Raw genomic sequence first — 20,532 nt, 5'->3', positions numbered from 1 at the left:
AGGAAAAGCTGGCAGTTTGGATAAAAAATGCTGAGATAGGATTATCCAATACTGCCGCTAATTGTTGCATAGTAATCGCAATTGGTGCGCTAGATGTACTGGGCATCGCCTGCGCGGGCATAGCTGGTGTTGACACAGAAGGAGAGGAAAGCAAGCTATCTTCACTGGTGTGTTGGGTTAATAAACTATGCGCTGTGGGGGTAAAAGCTAGGGAGTCTCGAAGAAGTAATCTCACAAACTTCAAAGTGGGGGTAAAATCTGGATTGGATGAGACTCTTAAGCGCTTGTGCTTAATTACCCAATAAGGAAAGATAGTCTTACTATGTAGTTGGATTCAATGAGATCTATTTATTTTTAGAATTATAAATACATACAATAAAATTTAAAACAATAGAAATTGATTCTTAAAACAAATCTAACTGGTTGGCCAACCATACAGTGTGAATAAAATGATATAATATGTTTTCCAATCCCTGTTACTTAGTGTGTTATACAAACATATCTGTATATTTGAATTTTTGAATTTTGGTTTAATTGCAGATATTTTTTATGGATTTGATATAGTGGACTTGTGAAGAAGTATGGTATCCACAAAGAATATTCGCAATATTAATTCTTAATTACCATATTTACCATATTCGTTTGTTTAAAGCTGAACATACATAATTAAAATAGCGTCAATGGTATCAACAATATAATTAAAATAGCGTCAATGGTATCAACAATAGTAACAAATAATAAAAGTGAAACAAAAATAAAGTGATACAGTAAAAATCGTATAAGTTATGAAAGATAAAGTCTTTCTGCCGTGATCGTTAGAGTAATTGTTAATTGCTTTTTGTTAAAAGCGCTGTTGTTAAGTCCTCCGTGGGGATAGTATGTGCGGGCGTGCTGCAACACGTTTTTATCTAATTGCTATATATATTGCGATTATAAGTCACTGTTAAGTAGTTTTGGTTATCTGTCCTTCACATTAACTTCCTTAGTTGGTGTAGGTATAATAAATCTTACCCGTTGTTTCTTTTGGGATACTTTGTTTCTGGTCTAGTTTCTTTTTGTACCCAATTCAATCTTTACTGTGATGAATGTGGATCGGAAGCCGGGATAGCCGCTGCCGGTGTTGTAGTGGTTTCAGTATGTCGAGTTGGTTTGTCTCTGCGATTACACACACTTGAAGAAGTAGATGCTGGGGTATTGTGGTAGTGTGCTTTAACCGTTAATCCTTTTGTCAGATGGCTGGGCTTTTTGCCTGGTTCAGGTTTTCAAAACCTCTTGAATTGTTGCGAATGTGTTCTGTTTAGATCCGTACTCTATTTGTTTCAGAGTATCCGATCTGCAGGTGTCCACAGGTTTCTTTAGGCCCAATTATTAGGTAAGGTATTTCAGTTGTTCTTGGCGGTCCTTTGAAAGGAGGACTAGGTGCTTTGAAGGTTGTTCTTGAACGCTTCAGAATATCTTTCAAGCGTATTTGTTGGTCCGTGGTTTGATGTAGTCTTGGCGGTCCACTTCGAAAGTGGACTATGAAAATGTTCAGTGTGGCAAGGAGTAGGCAACGCGTTTCAGCTGATTAATACAGCCTTTATCAAGCATATGCTTGATAAAGGCTGTATTAATCAGCTGAAACGCGTTGCCTACTCCTTGCCACACTGAACATTTTCATAGTCCACTTTCGAAGTGGACCGCCAAGACTACATCAAACCACGGACCAACAAATACGCTTGAAAGATATTCTGAAGCGTTCAAGAACAACCTTCAAAGCACCTAGTCCTCCTTTCAAAGGACCGCCAAGAACAACTGAAATACCTTACCTAATAATTGGGCCTAAAGAAACCTGTGGACACCTGCAGATCGGATACTCTGAAACAAATAGAGTACGGATCTAAACAGAACACATTCGCAACAATTCAAGAGGTTTTGAAAACCTGAACCAGGCAAAAAGCCCAGCCATCTGACAAAAGGATTAACGGTTAAAGCACACTACCACAATACCCCAGCATCTACTTCTTCAAGTGTGTGTAATCGCAGAGACAAACCAACTCGACATACTGAAACCACTACAACACCGGCAGCGGCTATCCCGGCTTCCGATCCACATTCATCACAGTAAAGATTGAATTGGGTACAAAAAGAAACTAGACCAGAAACAAAGTATCCCAAAAGAAACAACGGGTAAGATTTATTATACCTACACCAACTAAGGAAGTTAATGTGAAGGACAGATAACCAAAACTACTTAACAGTGACTTATAATCGCAATATATATAGCAATTAGATAAAAACGTGTTGCAGCACGCCCGCACATACTATCCCCACGGAGGACTTAACAACAGCGCTTTTAACAAAAAGCAATTAACAATTACTCTAACGATCACGGCAGAAAGACTTTATCTTTCATAACTTATACGATTTTTACTGTATCACTTTATTTTTGTTTCACTTTTATTATTTGTTACTATTGTTGATACCATTGACGCTATTTTAATTATATTGTTGATACCATTGACGCTATTTTAATTATGTATGTTCAGCTTTAAACAAACGAATATGGTAAATATGGTAATTAAGAATTAATATTGCGAATATTCTTTGTGGATACCATACTTCTTCACAAGTCCACTATATCAAATCCATAAAAAATATCTGCAATTAAACCAAAATTCAAAAATTCAAATATACAGATATGTTTGTATAACACACTAAGTAACAGGGATTGGAAAACATATTATATCATTTTATTCACACTGTATGGTTGGCCAACCAGTTAGATTTGTTTTAAGAATCAATTTCTATTGTTTTAAATTTTATTGTATGTATTTATAATTCTAAAAATAAATAGATCTCATTGAATCCAACTACATAGTAAGACTATCTTTCCTTATTGGGTAATTAAGCACAAGCGCTTAAGAGTCTCATCCAATCCAGAAGCTATCTTCACTACCTTCAGCTAAAGAATCATCTTGGGCTATATTTTTAAGTGTGATTGTACGGTCTTTAAGATGTTTCGCTATGGCACACTTCACACATAAATTAAATGGGGGAACCAACTTGGCCTTTGGACATACAGAACATAGGCTATCTGAAGATTCAGACATGTTTGACAGACTTAAACAGAACTTCAATGCAATGAAAATAATTTTTGACAAAAACGTTACTGTCTCTTTAAATAATAAAAGTGCACACTTTATTACTGAAACATCAAAAAACCATCAAATAAACATCCGATTTTAATGAAATTTTCACCACAGTGTCTTAATGCTTTGAAAATATTGCACACAAATTTTCAGACCAATTAACCCCTTAATGCCCAAACCGGAGCTAATAACAGTTATTAACCAGTTAACACACTACAGTACTATGCTACAGCTTCCACTGTAGCCTTTACCTTCCTTAGGGATTATTTTAGTAGGAAATAAGCCTCTCTGGAGTCTCTTCATTCCAGAGTGGAGGGGCCTTTCTGACAAGATTTAGGTGTCCAAATAAGTGCCAGGCCGAAATTAAACCCCAAAAGTGTTTTCAAGTCTGAAAAAACACCTTATTTAAAGTGAAAAACATGCTAAAAAGCAATCGATTTTAAAGCCCACAATAGTGTCAACCAGCATAGAGCCCTTAATATAAGCCATCATTTTATACAGAGTCTAAGAAAAAATGGCTTACCTATCCCAGAGGGAATTTCTGACAGTCTTCTAGCATTACATGGTCTTGTTAGAAAAATGACTGATCATACCTGAAGCAGTTAAGCCTGCAAACTGTTCCCCCCAACTGATGTTCTCTGGTTTCAACAGTCCTGCGTGGGAACAGCAATGGATTTTAGTTACTGGTGCTAAAATCATACTCCTCTCAACAGAAATCTTCATCACTTTCTGCTGCAGAGTAAATAGTACAAGCCGGCACTATTTTAAAATAACAAACTCTTGATAGAAGAAATAAAAAACTACAACTAACACCACATACTCTTTACCACCCCCGTGGAGATGCTACTTGTTAGAGCGGCAAAGAGAATGACTAGGGGGGGTGGAGCCTGAGGGGAGCTATATGGACAGCTCTGCTGTGTGTTCTCTTTGCCACTTCCTGTAGGGATTGAGAATATCCCACAAGTAAGGATGAAGCCGTGGACCGGATACACCAATGTAGGAGAAATAACTACATTTTAAATTAGATACAATACTTAAAATAGTATGCACTATACAAGACAATGCATATCACTTTAACATTAAATATAAATTTAATAATAAAATAAACTGTTAACCACTTACGCACCCTCACCCCCAACGCAACCTACAATATTAACCCCTAATCTGCCATAACCATCCCCTACACCTCCACAACCCCCAACACAATAAGCGCCCTAAACTATTAACCCCATAATCTGCCACAATCCCCAACAGCAATCTACTACTACACTACGTCTACCTAACACCTAACCCCCCACAAGACCCCTAACCTAACCTAACACCCTCTAATTTACAAAAATAGCAAACACTAAATTTACAAAAAAATAAAAAATAACAACATTACAGGGCAAAAAAAAACAACACTACCAAAAATAAAAAAACTCAGTAATGCCTAAACTAATACGAAGGCCCCCCCTAAACTAACACTAAAAGTTACTATAACATTAGCCCTTAGAAGGGCTTTTTGTAGGGCACTGCCCTAAAGTGACAGCTCTTTTTCACATAAAAACTACAACCCCATTCTACAATAAAAAAAGATATTGTTAAATGTTTCTTTAACATGTTTCTACTATTGATTTGTACTTACACGTCTCCAAGATGAGCTTTTTTACAACTTTGGAGCATAAGAATGTTACACCCTCACTAGTTATACAGTTTGTGCTTTGATTTTCTAGTTTTTGTAGAGAAGGCATCATAGCCACTCATTAATATATTGTAGATGTCTCCCGATGCCAGACATAGTCCAACTAAAATGCATAGGTCGTATTAACCTCATGTGACAAGTGAAAGCACTTTAGAAATAACTCATTGTTATTAGCAGCATCTATTTACATTTTCTGTATTCAGTTTGCTAATCTCATAAAGTAAGAGAAAAAATTAAATACAATTTCCCAAAAACACAAGTTTACCAGTATTGTAAATATTGAGAAGTCTAGCAAAAGATAAATATATTTTTTAAAATATTCAATAATGAGGTTTCATTGGTTTGATAATAGTTCCCTAATTCTCTACAACTTAAACCAACAGAATTATAAATAGGAAGCTAATTTGTCTCAATACTGTAAATAATTACCAAGAAAATGAAAAGTCACAAAATTGTGTTTCAAATAAATAATGGTACAAGTGTATAAACACAGGTGAAGCTGTAAAATGTGTAAACAGATATCAATAGTAGCTCATTTGTTTGTATGTGCAATAATACAAATTGTATTTTTTAGGTTTTATAGGTTTACAGGTGATTAAAACAATCATAGTTAAAAGAATTATCCCACCTGTGAGAAGTGTTTCCCGCAAACGCTACATTCAAAAGGTTTCTCACCTAGAGAGGAATACAATTTAACAAACTGTGAGTTATGTATTAAAATTCTCTGTGTCATAAGAAGCAAATAATTTATTTTCATGAAAAATTTAATTTGCAATGCATGAATGTTTTGGATTTTTTTGTGCTAGCTTGCAGAAACTTGCAGTAATTATCTATTACCCCCATTACTCCCTATGTACTAAATATAGAATATATTTTTGATAAAAGAAACATTTTTATAAACTAAAGCATATGAAAATAAAACAAAAAAGCAAAAAATTTAAAGAAACATTCAAAACACATCCAGGGTGACAGTACTCCCATAACATATACAGTTCATGTTTGCTCCACATTTTATTTATGAAGAGCAGACATTTTGTTTCCTGGATTGTGAGTCACATGTGAATTACATCAATTTATTCTACTATATCTTCTGTCTAGATTGAAATTCTTTATCCTGCTCTCTGAGTTTGCTTTTCATAACAATTTTACTAATACCTTAAACATAATATATTCTTACCTGATACATTCATTCCTTTCTTGGTAGAAAGAGTACACAAAATCCATACTCTTGGAAATTAGATCACATGGACACCAGGAGGAGGCAAAGACACCTTACCAGAGGTCTTCATATATCCTTCCTACTTCCCCTTCTCACCCTTTAGTTCATAGCCGAGGAAAAAAGTACGAAAGATACTAGGGTAAAGAGGTGCATACAGGGACTGCCGCCACCATCCAATATATGTTCTTGTGTGGGTTCATGGACTCTCACTACCAAGAAAGAAATTAATTTATTAGGTAAGAATAAATTATGTTCTTTTTCTAATGGTAGGGAGAGTCCGCAAGATCCTTACTCTTGGGGACCAATACCCAAGCTGTGGAGTCCACATATAAGAAATGGGTGGGAAAAAATAATAAGGTAAGGCAGGCACCTATTTCTTAGGCACCACCGCCTGAAGTACCTACCAAAAGGTAGCCTCAGCTAGTCAAAAAACATCAAAATGATAAAACTTCGTAAAAGTATAAAGAGAAGACCAAAGTTGCGCTTTTCATATTTGTTCTTGAAAGTCCAGGAAATTGCAACTGAACGTGTGGAATGAGCAGTAATTCTGACTTTGCGAATATTGGCCAGCTTCCAAGTAAGCTCTGTGGATCATCACACCGCTGGGGCCTTCTGACCCTTATATTTACCAGAGAATAATATAAACTGACTGGTTGTCTGGCGAATATCTTTAGTAGCCGGAAAAATAGAATTTCAACGCCCTTACAATATCAAAATTATGTAATAATCTTTCTTTAGGATATTTATGGTTAGGACACAATGAAGCAAGAGTTTCCTGATTAATATTCTCAGCTGATACCACTTTAGCGAGAAAACCCGATTTTGTCCTTAACACATCCTTATCTTAATCGAAAACAAAATAAGGAACCTCCAACACTCTGCAAGCAGAAGAAAAGTAAATTTATGCTTACATGATAAATTAATTTCTTCTATGGTACGACGAGTCCACGGATTCATCCTTTCCTGCTAACAGGAAGTGGCAAAGAGCACCACAGCAGAGCTGTCTATATAGCTCCTCCCTTAGCTCCACCCCCCAGTCATTCGACCGAAGGTACAGGAAGAAAAGGGAGAAACTAAAAGGTGCAGAGGTAACTGAAGTTTAAAATACAAAAATATAATCTGTCTTAAAATGACAGGGCGGGCCGTGGACTCATCGTACCATAGAAGAAATTAATTTATCAGGTAAGCATAAATTTACTTTTCTTCTATAAGGTACGACGAGTCCACGGATTTATCCTTTACTTGTGGGATACAATACCAAAGCTACAGGACAAGACAGATGGTTGAACAGAAGGCACCACTGCTTGAAGAACTTTTCTCCCAAAAATAGCCTCCGAAGAAGCAAAAGTATCAAATTTGGAAAATTTGGAAAAGGTATGAAGCGAAGACCAAGTTGCAGCCTTACAAATCTGTTCAACAGAAGCATAATTTTTAAAAGCCCATGTGGAAGCCACCGCTCTAGTAGAGTGAGCTGTAATTCTTTCAGGAGGCTGCTGTCCAGCAGTCTCTTATGCCAAACGGATGATGCTTTTCAGCCAAAAAGAAAGAGAGGTTGCCGTAGCTTTATGACCTCTACGTTTTCCAGAATAGACAACAAAGAAGATGTTTGACGGAAATCTTTGGTTGCTTGCAAGTAAAACTTCAAAGCACGAACCACGTCCAAGTTATGCAACAGACGCTCCTTCTTAGAGGAAGGATTAGGACACAAAGAAGGAACAACAATTTCCTGATTGATATTCCTATTAGTAACAACCTTAGGAAGGAATCCAAGTTTGGTACGCAAAACCCCCTTATCAGCATGGAAAACCAGATAAGGCGAGTCACATTGCAATGCAGATAGTTCAGAAACTCTTCGAGCTGAAGAGATAGCAACTAAAAACAGAACTTTCCAAGATAGAAGCTTAATATCTATGGAATGCATAGGCTCAAACGGAACCTCTTGAAGAACTTTAAGAACTAAATTCAAACTCCATGGCGGAGCAACAGGTTTAAACACAGGCTTGATTCTAACTAAAGCCTGACAGAACGACTGAACGTCTGGAACATCTGCCAGACGCTTGTGCAGTAGAATTGATAAAGCAGATATCTGTCCCTTTAAGGAACTCGCTGATAGACCCTTCTCCAATCCTTCTTGGAGAAAGGACAAAATCCTAGAAATCCTGATCTTACTCCATGAGTAGCCTTTGGATTCGCACCAATAAAGATATTTACGCCATATCTTATGATAAATTTTCCTAGTGACAGGCTTTCGAGCCTGAATCAAGGTATCTATGACCGACTCAGAGAACCCCCGCTTGGATAAGATCAAGCGTTCAATCTCCAAGCAGTCAGCCACAGAGAAACTAGATTTGGATGCTGGAACGGACCTTGAATCAGAAGGTCCTGTCTCAGTGGCAGAGTCCATGGTGGAAGAGATGACATGTCCACCAGGTCTGCATACCAAGTCCTGCGTGGCCACGCAGGTGCTATCAAAATCACAGAGGCTCTCTCCTGTTTGATTCTGGCAATCAAACGAGGAAGGAGAGGAAATGGTGGAAACACATAAGCCAGGGTGAACGACCAGGGTACTGCTAGAGCATCTATCAGTACTGCCTGAGGATCTCTTGACCTGGACCCGTAACAAGGAAGTTTGGCGTTCTGACGAGACGCCATCAGATCCAATTCTGGTGTGCCCCATTGCTGAATCAATTGTGCAAACACCTCCGGATGGAGTTCCCACTCCCCTGGATGAAAAGTTTGACAACTTAGAAAATCCGCTTCCCAGTTCTCCACTCCTGGGATATAGATTGCTGATAGATGGCAAGAGTGAGTCTCTGCCCATCGAATTATTTTGGTAACCTCTATCATCGCTAGAGAACTCTTTGTTCCCCCCTGATGATTGATATATGCTTCAGTCGTGATATTGTCCGACTGGAATCTTATGAATCTGTTCGAAGCCAGCTGAGGCCAGGCCTGAAGCGCGTTGAAGATCGCTCTCAGTTCTAGAATATTTATCGGGAGGAGAGCCTCCTCCTGAGTCCACAAACCCTGTGTTTTCAGGGAATTCCAGACTGCACCCCAGCCCAATAGGCTGGCGTCCGTCGTTACTATGACCCATGATGGCCTGCGGAAACCCATTCCCTGGGACAGATGATCCTGTGACAACCACCAAAGAAGAGAGTCTCTGGTCTCTTGATCCAGATTTATCTGAGGAGATAAATCTGCATAATCCCCAGTCCACTGATTGAGCATGCATAGTTGCAGTGGTCTGAGATGCAAGCGAGCAAACAGAACTATGTCCATTGCTGCTACCATTAGACCGATTACCTCCATACACTGAGCCACTGACGGTCGAGGAATGGAATGAAGGGCTCGGTAGGTGTTTAAAATCTTTGATTTCCTGACCTCCGTCAGAATTTTTTTTAATGTCCACCGAATCTATCATAGTTCCCAGGAATGGAACTCTTGTGAGAGGGATAAGTGAACTCTTTTTTTACGTTCACCTTCCACCCGTGAGATCTAAGAAAAGCCAACACGATGTCCGTGTGAGATATGGCTAGTTGGTAAGTCGACGCCTGAATTAAGATATCGTCCAGATAAGGCGCCACTGCTATGCCCCGCAGCCTTAGAACCGCCAGAAGGGACCCTAGCACCTTTGTGAAAATTCTGGGAGCTGTGGCCAACCCGAAGGGAAGAGCCACAAACTGGTAATGCTTGTCCATAAAGGCGAACCTGAGGAACTGGTGATGATCTTTGTGGATAGGGATGTGTAGATACGCATCCTTTAAGTCCATGGTGGTCATATATTGACCCTCCTGGATCATTGGTAAAATAGTCTGAATGGTCTCCATCTTGAAGGATGGGACTCTGAGGAATTTGTTTTGGATCTTGAGATCTAAAATTGGTCTGAAGGTTCCCTCTTTTTTGGGAACCACAAACAGATTGGAGTAGAACCCCTGTCCCTGTTCTGTTTTCGGAACTGGTTAGATCACTCCCATGGTATATAGGTTTAATACACAGTGTAAGAACGTCTCTCTTTTTGTCTGGTTTACAGACAATTGAGAAAGATGGAATCTCCCCCTTGGAGGAGAATCTTTGAAATCTAGAAGATACCCCTGGGTTACGATTTCTGAAGTCCAGGAGTCGTGAACGTCTCTTGCCCAAGCCTGAGCAAAGAGAGAAAGTCTGCCCCCTACTAGATCCGGTCCCGGATCGGGGGCTACCCCTTCATGCTGTCTTGGTGGCAGGAGCAGGCTTCTTGGCCTGTTTACCTTTGTTCCAAGTCTGGTTAGGTCTCCAGACTGACTTGGATTGGGCAAAATTCCCCTCTTGCTTTGCAGCAGGGGAAGAGGTAGAGGGACCACCTTTGAAGTTTCAAAAGGAACGAAAATTATTTTGTTTGGTCCTCATCTTATTTGTCTTATCCTGAGGAAGGGCATGGCCTTTCCCTCCAGTGATGTCTGAAATGATCTCTTTCAGTTCAGGCCCGAATAGGGTCTTACCCTTGAAAGGGATGGCTAAAAGCTTAGATTTTGATGACACATCAGCAGACCAGGATTTAAGCCATAACGTTCTATGCGCTAAAATGGCAAAACCTGAATTCTTTGCCGCTAATTTAGCCAGTTGAAAAGCGGCATCTGTAATGAAAGAATTATCTAGCTTGAGAGCCCTAATTCTATCCAGAATATCATCTAATGGGGTCTCAACCTGAAGAGCCTCTTCCAGAGCCTCGAACCAAAAAGCAACTGCAGTAGTTACAGGAACAATACACGCTATAGGCTGGAGAAGAAAACCCTGATGAATAAATATTTTCTTTAGGAGACCCTCTAATTTTTTTATCCATAGGATCTTTGAAAGCACAACTGTCCTCAATAGGTATAGTTGTACGCTTAGCCAGGGTAGAAATTACTCCCTCCACCTTAGGGACCGTCTGCCACGAGTCCCGCATGGTGTCTGATATGGGAAACATTTTCTTAAAAGTAGGAGGGGGAGCGAACGGAATACCTGGTCTATCCCACTCCTTAGTAACAATGTCCGAAATCCTCTTAGGGACCGGAAAAACATCAGTGTAGGCAGGAACCTCTAGAAATCTGTCCATTTTACACAATTTCTCTGGAACTACAACAGGGTCACAATCATCCAGAGTCGCTAAAACCTCCCTGAGCAATAAGCGGAGGTGTTCTAGTTTAAATTTAAAAGTCGTCATATCTGAGTCTGTCTGAGGGAACATCTTTCCTGAATCAGAAATCTCTCCCTCAGACAGCAAATCCCTAACCCCGAACTCAGAAGATTGTGAGGGTACATCGGATATGGCTAATAAAGCGTCAGAGGGCTCAGCGTTTGTTCTCACACCAGACCTACTGCGCTTCCCCTGCAACCCAGGCAGCTTAGATAAAACCTCTGTGAGGGTAGTATTCATAACTGCGGCCATATCTTGCAGGGTGAAAGAATTAGATGCACTAGAAGTACTAGGCGTCGCTTGTGCGGGCGTTAATGGTTGTGACACTTGGGGAGAATTAGATGGCATAACATGATTCCCTTCTGACTGCGAATCATCCTGCAACATACTTTTAGTAGCTAAAATATGTTCTTTGCAATTTATTGACCTTTCAGTGCATGAGGGACACATTCTAAGTGGGGGTTCCACAATGGCTTCTGAACATATTGAACAATAACTTTCCTCAATGTCAGACATGTTGAACAGGCTAGTAATGACAACAAACAAGCATGAAAACACTTTATTTAGTGAAAAAAATAATCTTAAAAAACGGTACTGCGCCTTTAATAGATGCCTACCTGCCCTCAGGGATTGCAAATATGGGGTTAAAGCTTAGATTTGGCCCAAAACATCCACAAGGGCCCTCAGGAGTTGGAGCTTGCTACTTGTGTGAAAACAACTGCGCATCTGAGGCGCGAAAATAGGCCCCGTCCATCTCACTCGATGTCTCTACAGCCTCAAAGAACCACACCAGAGCGGTTTTAACTAGCTATGTGGGTCAGAGACCCAAAAAATAAGCCAAGTGTACCCTCAATAAAGTTGCCCAAAAAACGTTATTGCCCACAAAACGTTAACAGCACTCCCAGTTCATAAAACGTTTTCCCACAAACATTCAAAACTCAGTGTCAATCATTTTTCAATTAGCCCCTTATGCAAGCTTAGTAATGCCTTTCTATAGCTCTTAGGATTAATGCTTACCCTTACCCTCATCGGGATACTGTCAGCCTTTCTGAAATACACAGTCTCTCCAGAAAAAATGACTGAACATACCTCACTGCTATATAGCATGAAAACGTTCCTCACACTGAAGTTTCTTGTACCCCACAGCCTCTGTGGGAACAGCACTGGATCTTAGTTACAAATGCTAAGATCATCATCCTCCAGGCAGAAGTCTTCATCTATCTGCTGCGTGAGAGTAAATAGTACACACCGGTACCATTTAAAACAAAAAACTCTTGCTTGAAGAAATTAAAAACTAATATTTTATCACCCCTTTCACTTTACCCTTCCTAGTACTTAGAGTAGGCTAAGAGAATGACTGGGGGGTGGAGCTAAGGGAGGAGCTATATAGACAGCTCTGCTGTGGTGCTCTTTGCCACTTCCTGTTAGCAGGAGGATAATATCCCACAAGTAAAGGATGAATCCGTGGACTCGTTGTACCTTATAGAAGAAATGGCCAACAAAAAAAATATCTTTGAGGAAAGTGGTTTTTAGATCCAGATTATGAATAGGTTTAAAAGGAGGATATTGTAAAACCTTCAGAACCAAATTCAAACTCCACAGGGGCCCAGAGGACTTTATTACCAGTCTTATGCGACTCAGTACCTGAACAAAGGATTGGATGTCAGGTAACCAAGCTAATTTCCTATGTAACATGACAGACAAAGATGAAATCTAAACCTTTAAGGAACCAGCTGAGAGTCCCTTATTAAGGCCTTCCTGCAGGAATTGGAGAATCCTAGGAACTTGTAATGGATGCCAGGAATAGCCACAATGAGATCACCAGGATAGACTTTCTATGTCTTATGGTAAATCTTTCTTGTAACAGGTTTACTGGCCTGAATAAGGAGAATCAACAGAATCCGATTGAAAGTATCAACCGTTCAATCTTGAGAGACTGAAGGTTTTGATAATAGTATGGACCCTGAGACAGAAGATAGTGCCTCAGAGGAAGTTGTGACGAAGCAGCGCTGAAGATCCTCACAAGATCCGCGTACCAAGTCCTGCGAGAAAAGGCCAGAGAGAGAAGAAGTATAATTGGAGGAAACCGGTATACTAGATAGTACTGCTATGGAGCCAAGAGATCCCCCGAGATTCCCCCGGGTGAAGGGTCTAACGACTCATGAAATCCGTCTCCCTGTTATTCACGCCTGGTATTTGAATGGCTGAGATTGTACATTGAAATGTTTCCGCCAATGACAGAACTCCTTGTACCCCACTGATGATTTAATTACGCCACTGTCCGATTGGAAACAGATAAACTGAATAGATCGAAGAACCTGCCACGCTTGTAAAGCGTTCCAACACATTGATTTGTAATAGAGTCTCCTGAGAGGACCAAACACCCTGGGCCTTCAGAAGACCCGAAAATGCACCCCATGCGACAGGCTGACATCTGTGATAATTATTTCCCATGTAGGAGGGTGAAAGCTCATGCCTATGGATATCGGATGAGGGACTATGCACCACCTCAGACACTGTCTGGTAAATTGGTCTAAAATTATACGCTGAGATAGATCTGAGTGATCTCCACTCCACTGAAAAAGCATGCACAAGTGAAGAGGCCTCAGATGGAACCTTGCAAACAGAGTTGGACGCTGCTACCATGAGGCAGACATCCACCATGCACTGAACCATTGATGGAGAAACAGTTCTTTGAAGGTCTCAACAAGATGACTGGAGTTTCAGATTGCGCTGATTTGTCAGAAAAACCTTCATGGCTACCAAATCTATAATCACCTGTAAGAAAAGTACTGAGGAGTGAGAGAACTTTTGGAAATTGTTCATTACCAAACCAAGACAGCGAAGAAATCAGAGTAACTTCTCTGTATGAGAAATTGCTAAAGGTAAAGATGGTGCTTGAACCAAGATATCGTCCAGATATAGAGCCACTGCGATGCCTTGTAGCCGAATTATGGAAAGAAGAGTTCCCAGAACTTTTGTTAAGATTCTGGGAGCCGTAGCCAACCCAAAAGGCAGAGTAGTGAATTGGTAATGCTTGTCCAGAAAAGCAAACCTGAGATACTGATTATGGTCCAGATGAATAGTGATGTGAAGATAAGCATCCTTTAGGTCTATTGTGTGTATGAACTGTCCCTGAAGCACTAATGGAAGAATCGACCTGATGGTCTCCATCTTGAAGGATGGGACCCTCAGAAACTTGTTCAAATTCTTTAGATGAAATGTTCCCTCCTTTTTTGAGACAATCAAAAGATTTGAATAAAACCCTTTTTCTTGATCCACTACCAGGACTGGAGCGACAACCACCATGTTCTCCAGATCTACACACTGAAGAAAAGCTATTTGCTTTTCCAGCTTTTTCAAATGTGAGACAGTATAAACCTCTCTTTTGGAGGCTTGAACTCAAAGCCTATTTGGTATCCCTCAGATACAATTGCTATGACCCAGGGATCCTGAACTGACAGACTCCAAACCACGTGAAAAAGGCTTAGTCTGCCCCCTACCATAACAGAGTTTGGATATGGGGCCGCCACTTCATGCTGTTTTAGAATCAGCGTTGGACATTTTTTTTTTGCTGTGTGGATTATTCCAGACAGGGTTAAGTTTCCAGGTAGTCTTTTGAGATTTTGCCTTCTAGGTGGAAGTCCACCAGGTTTCCATTTTTGTCTAGACTTCTTGTCCTGAGGCAAAAAAGGCACATTTTCCCTCTGTTACCATAGAAATGACAGAGTCCAGACCTGGACCAAATACATTTTTACCCTTAAAAGTCAGAGTCAGTAATCTAGACTTGAAGACCAAGTCTTAAGCCAAAGAGCCCTTCTGGACAGAACAACCAAAGTTGTATTCTTAGCATTAATGCGAACAATCTGTACAAATCGCATCACAAATGAAAGAGTTCAGTTTTTAACGCTTTAATTCTACCCCGAATCTCCTCAAGAGAAGATTCCTTGGAGACTAGCTCAGATAAAGAATAACGCCAAAAAGCAGCTACTCCAGCAACGGCTGCAATACTCACACCTCCCTGCAAAAAAAGCCTTCATAAGGTAACTCTCAACTTTCCTATACATAGGGTCTTTGAAGGAAGTACTGTCTTCCAGAGGAAAAGTCGCCCTCTTTGCTAATGTAGAACTCGCACCATCAACCTTAGGTATGGTGCTCCATAGCTCCAAATTAGAATCAGCAATGGGAAAAGGTTGTTTAAACATTCCTGCTGGAGTAAACAAAACTCCTGATTTATCCCATACCTTGGTAATGATTTCAGTAACTAAACAAGGAACTGGAAACGTTTTAGGTGAACGGGACCTGGTCCTGAATATAAGGTCTAACTTGTGTATAAGTTTTTCCTCTGTTGGCTTAGAATCCTGAACTACTAGAGTTTTCAGGACCTTTTTTTTAGCAGAAAACGTAAATGTTCTATTTTGAACTGAAAGGTCATCCCTTATCTGAATCTGAGGAGGAATCCTAAGTAGACACCTTAACCTCTGATACAGATGAAAGTCCCTCCAAATCAGAGACTACAACAGATCTAGCGCCAGGAGCAGAGGGTGCCCTTGGATTCAGAAACACAATGCTTAAGCTTGCACTTACGCTTACTAGGAGGACTCCAGCGCCTCAGAAACTGCCATTGTTAGAGGAGCTTTAAACCCCTCTGAAAAATCAGATGTTTCCTGACTAACATGTACAGTTGCCTTACCAACAGAAGGAGTAATACTGGGAGATGCAGAATGGGTCTGTAAAACAACAGTTAAACATGTATTGCACAACTGTGCTGGAGGACAGACTACAACCTCCTTTCACTGGAAACATTTATTTGAAGGTAACAGAATATCTATCGCTGACTCCCCAGGTAACACTGGAGTTCAGCATTTCCAATGTGATCCATTATAAAACAAGTATAGGAAACCCCATAAGTAAAGAAAAACATAAATTTATCCTTACCAGATAAATTTCCTTTCCTTCCAGATAGGGAGAGTCCACGGCTTCATTCCTTACTGTTGGGAAGTACAACACCTGGCCACCAGGAGGAGGCAAAGACATCCCAGCCAAAGGATTAAATATCCATCCCACTTCCTCATAACCCCAGTCATTCTGCCGAAGGAACAAGGAAAAGTAGGCGAAACATTAGGGTATAAATGGTGCAAGGAGAATAAAAGAAATAATAGGGGACTGCCCATAGACTAGAAAAAAACGAGAGGGGGCCATGAACTCTCCCTATCCGGAAGGAAAGGAATTTATCTGGTAAGCATAAATTATGTTTTCCTTCCTAAGATAGGGAGAGTCCACGGCTTCATTCCTTACAGTTGGGAAAACTATACCCAAGCTCCAGAGGACACTGAACGAATAACGGGAGGGAACAAAAAGGAAGAGGCGAACCCTATTCTGAGGGCACCACCGCCTGCAAAACTTTTCTCCCAAAAGCTGCTTCATCCAAAGCAAAAACATCAAACTTGTAAATTTTTTAAAAATTATGTAAGGAGGACCAGGTAGCCGCCTTACAAATCTGATCCATAGAGGCCTCATTCTTAAAGGCCCAAGAGGAAGCCACTGCTCTAGTGAAATGAGCCGTTATCCTCTCAGAAGGACGATGTCCCGCTGTCTCATAAGCTAAGCAGATGACACTCCTTAACCAAAAAGATAGGGAAGTTGAAGTAGCCTTCTGCCCCTTGCGCTTCCCCGAATAGATAACAAACAAAGAGGAAGATTGTCTAAACTCCTTAGTAGCCTGAAGATAGAACTTCAAGGCGCGAACCATATGCAAATTATGAAGTAAGCGTTCCTTCGATGGAGGATTAGGACACAAGGAAGGAACCACAATCTCCTGATTGATGTTGCAATCTGACACAACCTTTGGAAGAAAACCTAATTTAGTACGTAAAACTGCCTTATCTGCATGAAAAAAATCAGATAAGGGGGCTCACATTGCAAAGCAGAGATCTCAGAAACTCTGCACGCAGAGGCAATAGCCAATAAAAAGAGAAACTTTCAAGATAACAATATAATGTCAACGGAATGCAGAGGCTCAAACGGAACCGGTTTCAAAACCCGAAGAACAAGATTTAGGCTCCAAGGAGGAGCCCCAGATCTAAACACAGGTCTGATCCTAATCAGAGCCTTAACAAAGGACTGCACGTCTGGAAGCTCAGCCAGTCTCTTGTGCAATAAAACCGACAGGGCCGAAATCTGTCCCCTCAGGAAACTAGCAGAAAGGCCCTTCTCCAGCCCATCCTGGAGAAAAGATACGATCCTGGCAACCTTAACTCTGTGCCAGAAAAAAACACGCTCTTCACATCAAAATAAGTAGGTCCTCCACGCCTTGTGGTACATACGCCGAGTAACTGGTTTAATTGAACAAGAGTATCAATGACACTCTCAGAGAAACCTCCCTTGGCTAAGACTAAGCGTTCAATCTCCACGCAGTCAGTCTCAAAGAATCTAGATTTTGATGAACAAATGGACCTTGTATCAGCAGGTCTCTGCGACAAGGTAACTTCAACGGGGGAGATGAGGACATCCCCACTAGATCAGCGAACCACGTCCTTCGTGGCCACGATGAAGCAATCAGGATTACTGATACCTGCTCCTGCTTGATGCGGGCCACCACTCGAGGAAGAATCTGAGATACTTCCTTCATCGCCAAGGAACTTCTCGTTCCCCCGATGGTTGATGCAAGCCACCAAGGTTATATTGTCTGATTGGAATCTGATAAACTGTGACGAACCCAGAAGTGGCCAAGCCTTCAAGGCTTTGAAAATTGCCCAAAGTTCAAAAATATTGATCGGGAGTGAGGACTCCTCCTGAGTCCACAACTCCTGTGGCTTCTTGGCACCCCAAACAGTTCCCCATCCGGATATTCTTGCAACCGTAGTCAATCTCCCAGGATGGTCTTAAGAAGCATGTCCCTGGGGATAGATGATCTGAACAGAGCCACAAAGACAGCGATTCTCTCGACCGGCTGTCTAATACAATCTGTTGGGACAGATATGAATGATCACCGTTCCACTGCCTCAGCATGCACAGTTGTAAAGGTCTGAGACGGAACTTGGCAAAAGGAATGATGTCCATGCAGGATACCATGAGACCAATCACCTCCATACACTGAGCCACAGAGGGACTCAAGGAGGTCCGGAGGGCAAGACATGCCGAAGTTAGCTCTGGTCTGTTAAAAATATCCTCATGTATATGGAGTCTATTATAGTACCTAGGAATTCTACACTGGTACTTGGGATAAGAGAACTCTTTTCCAAGTTTATCTTCCATCAATGTGATCGAAGAAGACTGAGAAGGGACTCCGAGAATTCTTCCGCAAGACGAAAGGATGGTGCACCAGAATATTGTCCAAGTATGGGGCTAATGCAATACCCTGAGTTCTGGCAACAGCTAGAAGAGCCCCCAGAACCTTCATAAAGATTATTGGAGCAGTAGGTAGGCCAAACGGAAGGGCAATGAACTGAAAGTGCTGGTCCAGGAATGAAAACCTCAAGAACTGAAAGTGTTCCCTGTGGATTGGAACATAAAGGTAAGCGTCCTTCAGATCTATAGTGGACATAAACTGTCCTTCCTGTATTAAAGGAAGTATGGACCTTATCGTCTCCATCTTGAAGGAAGAGACACTGGGAAATTTGTTTAAGCACTGTATGTCCAGAATTGGGCAGAAAGTTCCCTTGTGCTTTGGGACCACGAAAATGTTTGAATAAAACCCCAAACCTCTTTCTTCGATAGGCACTGGTACAACAACTCCTAAGGAGAAAGCACCCTAGAAAGGCATCCCTCTTTTCTGATCTGGTAGACAGATTCGAGAGAAGGAATCTGCCCATTGACGGATGAGATTTGAAGCCTATCTTGTATCCCTGAGATACCACCTCCAGGACCCACAGATCCTGTACAACCATGAACCAGGCATCTGAAAAAAGAGACAGTCTGCCCCCCGATCCCGGATTGGGAGCTGCACCTTCTTGCCGATTTGTTTTCAGCAGGCTTCTTATTCTGCTTGGATTTATTCCAGAACTGACCTGGCTTCTAAGTACTCTTGGGTTGCTCGGGCTTGGAGGAGGATTGTTGTTGTTGGGATTTGTCAGAATGAAATGAAAGATAATTAGAAGATTTTTGTCCCTTAGACTTGTTCTTCTTATCTTGCGGTAGGAAGGCACCCTTGCCTCCGGTAACCGTCGAAATAATTGAGTCCAGGCATTGACCAAATAAAATCTTTCCCTTGAAGGGAAGAGAAATGAGCCTGGACTTAGAAGTCATATACGCAGACCAATCTATAAAAGAAGGAGAAGGCGTCAACATAGCGTAATTCTGCAAAGGTATACTGATCAACAGGTACTAGATCAAATACACTCACGTGTAATAAAGCACTGTAACGTAGTGCAAACTAGGCAGACCGGATCCTCTGAGTTGTCCGGTAAACTCTCCTCTAGTGTGTATGGCAAAGAACTTCAGAGAGTGTGCTTTACTCAGGTGTATGCTCTATAACAAAGAACAATCTCCACATAGCTTAATACTGTTTGAAAATGATATATGTCTAAAAGTGGATAGTATACACTCACTTGTGGTCTAGCACTGTAATGTAGAGCAGACTAGGCAAGCCGGAACCTCTGAGTTGTCCGGTAAACTCTCCTCCAGGGGCAGAAAGAGCCAGGTGTATTAGATATCCTTCAGCTCACTGTGCAGAGTTAAGGGTGTACATACCATCCACCATATGGATATTGTTTGCAGGTTGGTAGGTTGAAAAAATAGCAAGTGACTAAAAAGTTTTATAGAAAGTCACAATGACGATATTTCCAACAGTTACTTGCTATTTTTTCATCCTACCAACCTGCAAACAATATCCATATGGTGGATGGTATTTACACCCTTAACTCTGCACAGTGAGCTGAAGGATATCCAATACACCTGGCTCTTTGAAGTGGCCAGCCTTTTACACTGAGAACAGCAGCCTACCTATATTTGTGTGATCCCAGTTTTTATACCGATTATCACTTATACATTGCCATAAATATTACAGTTTATTAACTATTATATACTGATATATGTTAGTTTGTGATTAATGGTTATCCTATGTATATCTGGGTCACTGTTCTGATACCAAGTTCCTGTGTATCTATTTGAGTTACATATTGCTGCAATTCTTAAAGTGATAGCGCCCCTATTTTATGCTCCTTGAGTTCATTATTTATTTAAGCATATACGCAGACCAAGACTTTAACCAGAGTGCCCGGCGGGCTAGGAATGCAAAGCCAGAGGCCTTTGCATTTAGGCTAATAATTTGCATGTTCACATCACAGATAAAAGAATAAGCAATTCTCAGAGCTTTAATTCTCTCTTGAATATCCTTGAG

General features: G+C 40.9%; 1 protein-coding gene across 2 annotated transcripts in view; it reads right to left on the bottom strand.

The window, feature by feature from the left end:
- The window catches only part of ZBTB49 (zinc finger and BTB domain containing 49), a 207,681-nt gene that overhangs the window by 54,116 nt on the left and 133,033 nt on the right, over window positions 1-20,532 (bottom strand). For both annotated transcript variants that reach the window (XM_053704144.1, XM_053704145.1), the window contains one exon: window positions 5,444-5,490. In XM_053704144.1, coding sequence (XP_053560119.1) covers window positions 5,444-5,490 — 47 coding nt within the window. The remainder of the gene's footprint in view (window positions 1-5,443; window positions 5,491-20,532) is intronic.

This window comes from Bombina bombina, chromosome 2, assembly GCF_027579735.1.
Source record: "Bombina bombina isolate aBomBom1 chromosome 2, aBomBom1.pri, whole genome shotgun sequence".
NCBI lineage: Eukaryota > Metazoa > Chordata > Amphibia > Anura > Bombinatoridae > Bombina > Bombina bombina.
Note: the sequence above shows the minus strand (reverse complement) of the source record. Positions and strands in the feature narration are given on the sequence as shown.